The sequence below is a fragment of the Orycteropus afer genome, unplaced genomic scaffold (genome assembly GCF_000298275.1).
Source record: "Orycteropus afer afer isolate SDZICR_OR568_19922 unplaced genomic scaffold, OryAfe1.0 scaffold01557, whole genome shotgun sequence".
Taxonomy (NCBI): Eukaryota; Metazoa; Chordata; class Mammalia; order Tubulidentata; family Orycteropodidae; genus Orycteropus; species Orycteropus afer.
In genome coordinates, this window is record NW_006923144.1 from 4,379 (window position 1) to 13,371 (window position 8,993).

General features: G+C 42.2%; 1 protein-coding gene across 1 annotated transcript; it reads left to right on the forward strand.

The window, feature by feature from the left end:
- The first annotated feature begins 201 nt into the window (after window positions 1–201).
- LOC103213312 (heterochromatin protein 1-binding protein 3) lies at window positions 202–1,872 on the forward strand. The gene has a single exon (XM_007959136.1). It carries the CDS (start codon window positions 202–204, stop codon window positions 1,870–1,872), a length of 1,671 nt encoding a protein of 556 aa, XP_007957327.1.
- Window positions 1,873–8,993: the final 7,121 nt, after the last annotated feature.

The window sequence follows — 8,993 nt, forward strand, 5'->3', positions numbered from 1 at the left end:
GCCGGGCCTGGAGGACAGCGGTGCGGAGGCGACGAGCGGCAGCGGGAGCAGCGCCGAGAGGCCGTATGGGACACAGGCGCCAGGAAGGGGGGAACGCAAAGGTTGACTCTTCACCACACTGAAACCATTAGGAAAAATCCTTGTGGTTAACAGCAGAGGCTTCAGAGTGTAACCTGTACTCGGGCCTAGAAATTATTTTAAATGGCGACTGATACGTCTCAAGGTGAACTCGTCCATCCTAAGGCACTCCCACTTATAGTAGGAGCTCAGCTGATCCACGCGGACAAGTTAGGTGAGAAGGTAGAAGATAGCACCATGCCAATTCGTCGAGCTGTGAACTCTACCCGGGAAACTCCTCCCAAAAGCAAGCTTGCTGATGGGGAGGAAGAAAAGCCAGAACCAGACATAAGTTCTGAAGAATCTGCCTCCACTGTAGAAGAACAAGAGAATCAAACTCCACCTGCTACATCTATTGAGACAGAACAGCCAAAGGGGGAACCTGAGAATGAAGAGAAGGATGAAAACAAGGCTTCTGAGGAAACCAAAAAGGAGGAGAAAGATCAGTCTAAAGAAAAGGAGAAGAAAGTGAAAAAAACAATACCTTCTTGGGCTACCCTTTCTGCCAGCCAGCTAGCCAGGGCCCAGAAACAAACACTGATGGCTTCCTCCGCTCGTCCCAAGATGGATGCAATCCTAACTGAGGCCATTAAGGCATGCTTTCAGAAGAGTGGTGCGTCAGTGGTTGCTATTCGAAAATACATCATCCATAAGTACCCTTCTTTGGAGTTGGAGAGAAGGGGCTATCTCCTTAAACAAGCACTGAAGAGAGAATTAAATAGAGGAGTCATCAAACAGGTAAAAGGAAAAGGTGCTTCTGGGAGTTTTGTTGTAGTTCAGAAATCAAGAAAAACACCTCAGAAATCCAGAAATAGAAAGAAGACGTCTGCAGTAGATCCGGAACCACAAGTAAAATTGGAGGATATCCTTCCGCTGGCCTTTACTCGCCTTTGTGAACCTAAAGAAGCTTCCTACAGTCTCATCAGAAAATACGTGTCTCAGTATTATCCTAAACTAAGAGTGGACATCAGGCCTCAGCTGTTGAAGAATGCTCTGCAGAGAGCAGTAGAGAGAGGCCAATTAGAACAAATAACTGGCAAAGGTGCTTCGGGGACATTTCAGCTGAAGAAATCAGGGGAGAAACCCCTGCTGGGTGGAAGCCTGATGGAATATGCAATCTTGTCTGCCATTGCTGCCATGAATGAACCGAAGACCTGCTCCACCACTGCTCTGAAGAAGTATGTCCTGGAGAACCACCCAGGGATCAATTCTAACTATCAAATGCATCTGCTGAAGAAAACCCTGCAGAAATGCGAAAAGAATGGATGGATGGAACAGATTTCTGGTAAAGGATTCAGTGGCACCTTCCAGCTCTGTTTTCCCTATTACCCCAGCCCAGGAGTTCTATTTCCCAAGAAAGAGCCAGAGGATTCTAAAGATGAGGATGAAGATGAAGATGAAGATGATTCATCAGAGGAAGATGAAGACTCTGAAGATGAAGAGCCACCTCCTAAGCGAAGGTTGCAGAAGAAAACCCCCGCCAAATCCCCAGGGAAGATGTCATCCATGAAGCAGAGAGGGTCAAAACCCACAGTTAAAGTCCCTGCTGCCCAGAGGGGGAAAGCTAGGCCCCTGCCCAAGAAAGCCCCTCCCAAGGCCAAAATTCCTGCCAAGAAAGCCAGACCCACACCCTCAGTCATCAAGAAACCTAGTGGTAGTTCTTCAAAGAAGCCCACAGCCAGTGTGAGAAAGGAAGTGAAATTGCCTGGCAAGGGCAAATCCACCATGAAGAAGTCTTTCAAAGCAAAAAAGTAAATTTTATAGGAAAAGAGCGTATCTTGATGAAATTCAGAATCTTATTTTCTAAGGTCAGTGTGCATTTGTTTTAGTTTTGAAGCTTATAAAATTAAAATTTTTCTTCCCCAATGAATATTGTGGGGAGGGAATAGAAATAAACCAATTTAGACATTTGTTAGGCTTTAGGTGCTGTTCTTGGTGCCTGCCCCTCCCCTCAGCTATTTTAATTTCTGCAGTAATCCTGTACTTTCTTAAACTATACTTGTCCTTTCCCCCCGGCCCCTTAGCCCCCATTCTTTTTTTTTTTTTTTTTTTTTAATGGTTAGCTTTGGCTCCCCCTTTCCAGTTTTATCTAAACGGTTGCAAAGATTTTTATATTTGTAGAAAGCATCAAGAACAGGATGCTGGTCAGGTGCTAGAAGTAAAAAGGAGGTAGTGTGGCCCTGACTAACTTGTAAAGCCTCCTGCCCAGAGACTTCAGTTCTAGAGATCCAGTAATTGATCTTATTTATAAAACCACTCCACTCACTTCTCTCCAACTGTAAACACAGAGACATCTTTGGGAATAAGCCAAAAATATAGTTTCTTTAGATTCTTAAGATGCAGGACTCCTTTGGGATACTCTGATAGTCTAGTAACTTCACATTGATCAATTTCCAGGTATTATTTTCTGGTCAAGGGCATTGCATTCATTCCCTTAACAGCAAGCACACATTCTCTCCACCACTTGGTTTTTGACTGAAGAGAAGTACAGAATACACTGAATCTGATTTCTGGTGTCACCTGTGATACCAAAAGTCAAAACATAGAAAATCTCCTCAATCAAATGTTTAAATATATTTTTTAATATTTGGAACATGAATTGTCACTTCCTATTTGCCTTTTTTATAAGGAAATGTTGGAGAGTTGCATCATTGCTAATGTAGAGTTGTTAAGTGGGAAAACATTCAATTTGCTAAAATAAACTAGATTCCAGATTCAAAAAAAAAAAAAAAATAGATGAGACAAAGTCTTGCCATCTTCACTTCTAAGGAACATTCTTCTGTACTTCTTCAAGACAAATGTCTTCATTCTTCTGGCAGTCCACTGTCCATTCAATATTCTTTATCAATACCACAATTCAGATGCATCAATTCTTCTTTGATCTTTCTTATTCATTGTCCAGCTTTTGTAAGTGTATGAGGCTATTGAAAATACCATGGCTTGAAACACCTTGGAAGAGAGAACCACTGGGCCTGCCAACTCAGGACCATAGTATATTGGGGGGCACCAGGCTCAATTGGCACAACATAATACATAAAAATCTTTTTCCACAGCCTACTTTGGTGAGTAGCAACTGTTATCTTAAAAGCTTTCAAGCAACCATCTAAGATGTAGCTAATGATCTCCTCTTGCCTGAAGCAAATAAGAGTGAAGAAAATCAAGGGTATGTGGAAACAATTAGTCCAAGGACATGATGGACCTGGAAACCAGAAGAACTAGATAGTGGCCAGCTACCAATGCCAACCACTCAGGTAGGGATCAAAACTGGAGGTCCTGGATAGAGTAGGAAGAAAAAATGTAGAACAAAATTCAAATACACAGTAACATCCAGAATTACTGGTTGGATAGAGTCTACTGGGGCCCCCAAAACTATGGCCCTGGGATACACTTCAGGCCTGGGATAGGACTCACTCCCAAGGACTGGCTCTCAGCCCAACAGTAGAAAGACTTACATGTAGAAGACCCAACCCAGATCAATCCTACTCTACAGAGATACACCCCTTGGAGTAATCAGCCATTGGTCACCAGAGGGGCAGCATTCACATGCAGGGAAAGCTGGACAGACAGGAGCGTATAATTAAGAAGGGCACTGGGGGAGGGGGTCATAGGGAAGGAAGGGGAGGAGAGTGGGTTAGGGTTAAGGATGGTAATCTGGGAGTGAAACCAAATGTACACAAACTATTGAATGTAAAACAAATTCTGCTCTGTAAATTTACACCCAACGCACAATTTAAAATAAATTAATAAATACCATGGGTTGGGTCAGGTGTCCCTTAATTCTCAAAGTGACATCTTTGCCTTTTGGCACTATAAAAATATTTTTTGCAGCAGATTTGCCCAGTGCAATACATTGTTTGATTTCCTGACTGCTCTGGTGGCATAGTGCCTAAGGCATTTGACTGGGTTTGAACCACCAGCCACTCTTTGGAAGGAAGATTGGGCATTCTACTTCCATAGTGATGATACTGCCTCAGAAACCCAAGAAGAGATTGCTATGAGTCAGATCTGACTCAACAGCAGTGAGGTTTTTTTTATTTTTGTTTTTTGTTTTTTTGTTTCTTCCATGGGACAACTGACTGTAAGAGATCCATATTTATGCATATCCCAAATAAAGGTGATCCAACAGAATGCATAAATTACCTCATGATATCATTAATATCTGTGGTGTAATTAAATACTTGGTATGGCTTTTCTAACCAGTCTTTGTGACTCCCAACAGATTACTGGGTGGGACCGTGCAAATAAGGTATATGGAACTCTAATGTGGGGATTGGTTAGTTTTGTCATTCTGCTGGGCTTAAAATGAGACCTCCTAGAGGGGATCTCACTGCCATCAAGAGCAAATAGCTGGAGGTAGAGTGGAGTGGAGCACATCCTTGAACCAAAGATCACTCTGCTGGACCTCCTTAGCAGAGATGCCAGCAGAGACGCCTGGCTGAGAGATGGTAGCAGTGGAACAAAGAGGCACAAGACAAAGCAGCAGGCTTGCCAGCCCATGGAGTGAGAAAACTGAGTGCTTTGGGGCAGGAGCCTTGCTGGCAGAGTGGGGTGCACCTAGGTGTACCTATCAGCAGAACTAAAAGAGCTTTATAACACTTTTCCTAGAAGAACAGAGGCCAGGCCAAGAGGCCAAGGGCCAGAGAGGCATGCCTGATGGCACTGAAGAGGGGAGACTGTCCTGATCAAAAAATTGTATGCTGAGAGTGTTCCTAAGCCTGAATTATAGCCTGTTACTTTCCTAATGAACCCCATAATCAGGAGTACTGACTGTGAGTTCTGTGTTCCATTGCCATGAATTATCAAACCCAGCAAAGAAGTAGTGAGTGCCATGGGAGGGACTGCTGGTGTCCGAGTTGGTAAAAAGGTTTGGAGGGGGCGGTATGCCTCACCTTGTAGGAATAAGCCTTGGGCTATTGATGGTGATCTGCCTCCCTCTTGTGAAGTTAGAGGAGGTCAGAAGATGCCACCACCATGTCCTTTTTGCAATATCACACACAACTAAAGTATTGCTGATGATAGTTTAAAATCAGTTGCAGTAGAATATAGACAGGGAACTGCCAGAAATTCAGGCAAGATTCTGAAGTGGACACGTAAAGAGGGATATCATTGATGATGCCAGACGGAGCTTGGCTGAAAGCAGAGAATGCCAGAAAGATGTTTACATATGTTTTATGCACTATGCAAAAGTGTTTGACTGTGTAGATCATAATGAATTATAGCAAACACTTAACTGTACTAATGAGGAACTGTACATAGACTGAGGCAATCATTTGAACAAAACAAGGAGATTCTGTACTGCTTAAAATCAGGCAAGGTTTGCATCAGGCTTTTATCTTTTCACCAAATTTATTCAATCCGTATGCTGAGCAAATACTCTGAGAAGCTGGACTATATGAAGAAGAACACTACATGAGGAATGGAAGAACACTCAATAAAAAATCTACTATATGCAGATGATATAAAATTGCTTGCTTGAAACACTTACTGATGAAGATCAAAGACTACAGCCTTCGATACAGATTATACCTCAACAAAAAGAAAAGGAGGTAGCTATAGGTGGCTGTATTCTGCCTGGTAACTGATACCCAAGCCACAGTTGATTGGACCCAAAATTCCTAATCAAAGGGTTACAAAAATGACCCTGAATGTGGCTGTATAAAATGTAAGTTGGGAATGTTGGTTTATCTCTTACAAATTGTAGGTGAGAGGTAACATTCCTTTCATTCTCACTATAGTCCCTGGGGTAGCCTGTGCGTCTGTTTAAAACTGGCTCCATTTCACATATCCTTGGGTTGCCTCTTTTATCCTCTTGCCTAAGCCTTTTTCTTTGGAAGAGCAAGTGCCAGAAGATAAGCTTCTGAAACAAGTTAGATTGGTTCTGGGAGCAACATTCCCACCAGCTCTGGAGAGCTTTCACACAGATCTCTGTCCTGCTCTGTCTGAAGGAAGTGTGATAGTGAAGGAATGTGGCTCTGGGTCACTGTCCCCAGGGAAGCGAAGGAGGAGGAGAAAGGAGAAAAAACAGAGTTAAAGGTCACAAATAATCACTCCTTGATATCCCATTTGCCTGTGAAGTTTAAGTTACAATGGTGATGGGGCTTTCAACATTTGCCTCCATGTAGCCTAGGATGCCTTGGGCTGAAAGTTAGATGTATTCCTGGTCTCTGAATAACCAGGAACTTCTCCTGAAATGCTAATACCTTAGTAACTAAGAATCCACAGCCATGCTTCTGCCAAAACAACAAAAAAAAACACTGCCATTGAGTCTATTCCAACTCATGTTGTTGTTATGTGCCATCGAGTCGGACCCGACTCATAGTGACCCCTCCTTGGGTTTCTGAGGCAGTATCACTACAGAAGCAACCCCCATTGGGTTTCCAAGGTGGTAAATCTTTACAGCCATGGAGCTGCTGGTGAGGTTAAAAACTACCAACCTTCTAATTAGCAGTCAAATGACTTATGCACTGCATCACCAGAGATCCTTATGTTCCTCCCAGTATTTCCAAATTCTCCCCCTACAGTTGGGTTGGCCATGGGATGTGATGGGAAGGGAGTTGTTACCTCTCCTCTCTCATCCCCAATGTGGCAAGTTTGGTTCTGGATATTTTGAGAAATTTGGGGCACCCAAATTATGTTCTTTCTGTTTTGGGAACAGCCATCATTTCCAATGATGGAATCTCAGACCTATAGGTTTTTCTGAAGAATCTGTGATCATGCAGCCTTTGACAAGATGCCTAGACTTTAATGAGGAGATAGCATGGGGTAGGGGGTGGGGAGGTAATTTGGTGAGTCAGTGAAAAGACATGGATAATACACTATACAATCTTCATTTTAACATACAATATCTTTAGCCATCCACATGAAAACTTTTTCTGGACAGTGCATAAGATTTGCAATGCCAATGGAATGAATTTTATGCCCTCTTTCTTCTTTTATCCTTAGTGGCAACATTAAGAAGCAGTAAATGGCCAAAGGTAAAGGAGAAAAAAGAGAAAAGAGCTAAGCAAAAAGTCTAGGTTATCCTCTCCCTAAGTCATCCTAATACCCTAATTGAGAGTTGGCTCTTTTAAAGAAGATAAGCTTTCTCAGACTGTGTAAGGGTCAGAGCCAAATTTTCTTGTTCCATTAAAGCAGTATAAGCATTGTTTGAATCCCAAAGAGGGACTCAAAGCAAATCTCTATCCAGGTTCCCCAACCATCCTCTCTGATTCTATGAACTAAATCCATAGACAACACAAATTAGATTCATCGAAGGATCAAGACAAGATGTGGGATCAAATCCCAAAAGTCTAAGTGACTCAGACTTTTTAATTTAGGCCTTAATCAATGAGAGAGAGTGAACTTTATGCCACTGGTCAAATCAAGGAAAAACTAACAAACATCAAAGAGACTAAGTTGCCACTTTCCCTCCTTCCCAACTCACTGCCTCTGATTTACATGATATAGGGCAAGGAGCTCTGGTAGCACAGTACCTAAGGCATCTGACTGCTAACCAGAAGGTAGATAATTCAAACCCACCAGCTACTCCACAGAAGCAAGACAGGGCAATCTACTTCCATAAAGATTTACTTCCTCAGAAACCAAATGGGGGTTGCTATGAGTCAGAATTGATTCGATGGCAGTAGGTTTGTTTTTTGGGGTTTTTTTAGGGCAAGAAAAGGCAGTTAGCAGGAATGTCTCAGAGGAAGTAAAAATTTCATTTACAGTTAGGTAGTTACTTCTCAATTGCAATATTGAAAGTTGCAATATTGAAAGATTCTAAGGGCAAAATATTGAATGATGCAGGGAACATCAAAAGAAGATGGAAAGAATACACAGAGTCACTGTACAAAAAAGAACTGGTCAATCTTCATCCATTTCAGGAAGTAGCATATGAACTAGAACCAATGGTACTGAAGGAAGAACTCAAAGCGGCAATGAAGGAATTGGCAAAGAACAAGGCTCCAGGAATTAACGGAATACCCATTGAGATACTTTAACAAATGGATGCCACACTGAAGGCACTCACTCGGTTATGCCAAGAAACTTGGAAGACAGCTACCTGGCCAACTGACTGGAAGAGATCCATATTTGTACCCATTCCAAAGAAAGGTGATCCCACAGATAGTGAAAATTATTGAACTATATCATTAATATCACACACAAGTAAGATCTTACTGAAGATAATTCAAAAACAGTTGCAGCAGTATATTGACAGAGAACTTCCAGAGGTGCAAGCTGGATTCAGAAGAGGACGTGGAACAAGGGATATCATAGCTGTTGTCAGATGGATCTTGGCTCAAGGCAAAGAAGACCAGAAAGATGTTTACTTGTGCTTTATTGACTATGCATAAGCATTTGATTGTGTGGATCATGACAAATTATGGATAACATTGAGAAGAATGGGAACTCCTGAACACTTGATTGTATTCGTGAGGAAACTGTACCTTGACCAGGAGGCTGTCATTCAAATGGAAAAAGGGGACACTGAATGGTTTAAAATCAGGAAGGAAGTGTGCCAGGATTGTATCCTTTCCCCATACTTATTCAATCTACATGCTGAACAAATAAGCTGAGAAACTGGACTATATGAAGAAAAACGTGGCATCAGGATTGGAGGAAGAATCATTAACAACCTGAGATATGCTGATGATACAACTTTGCTTGCTGAAAGTGGGGATGACTTGAGCACTTACTGATGAAGATTGAGGAACACAGTCTGCAGTATGGATTACATCTAAATATAAAGAAGACCAAAATCCTCACAACTGGACCCATAAGCAGCATCACGATAAATGGAGAAAAGATTGAGGTTGTCAAAGAATTTACATTGCTTGTTTCTACAATCAACGTCAATGGAAGCAGCAGTCAGGACATTAGACGACGGGTAACACTGG

Excerpts from the sequence above, each read along its gene's own strand:
- LOC103213312 (XM_007959136.1), top strand. The coding sequence starts at position 202 with ATGGCGACTGATACGTCTCAAGGTGAACTCGTCCATCCTAAGGCACTC.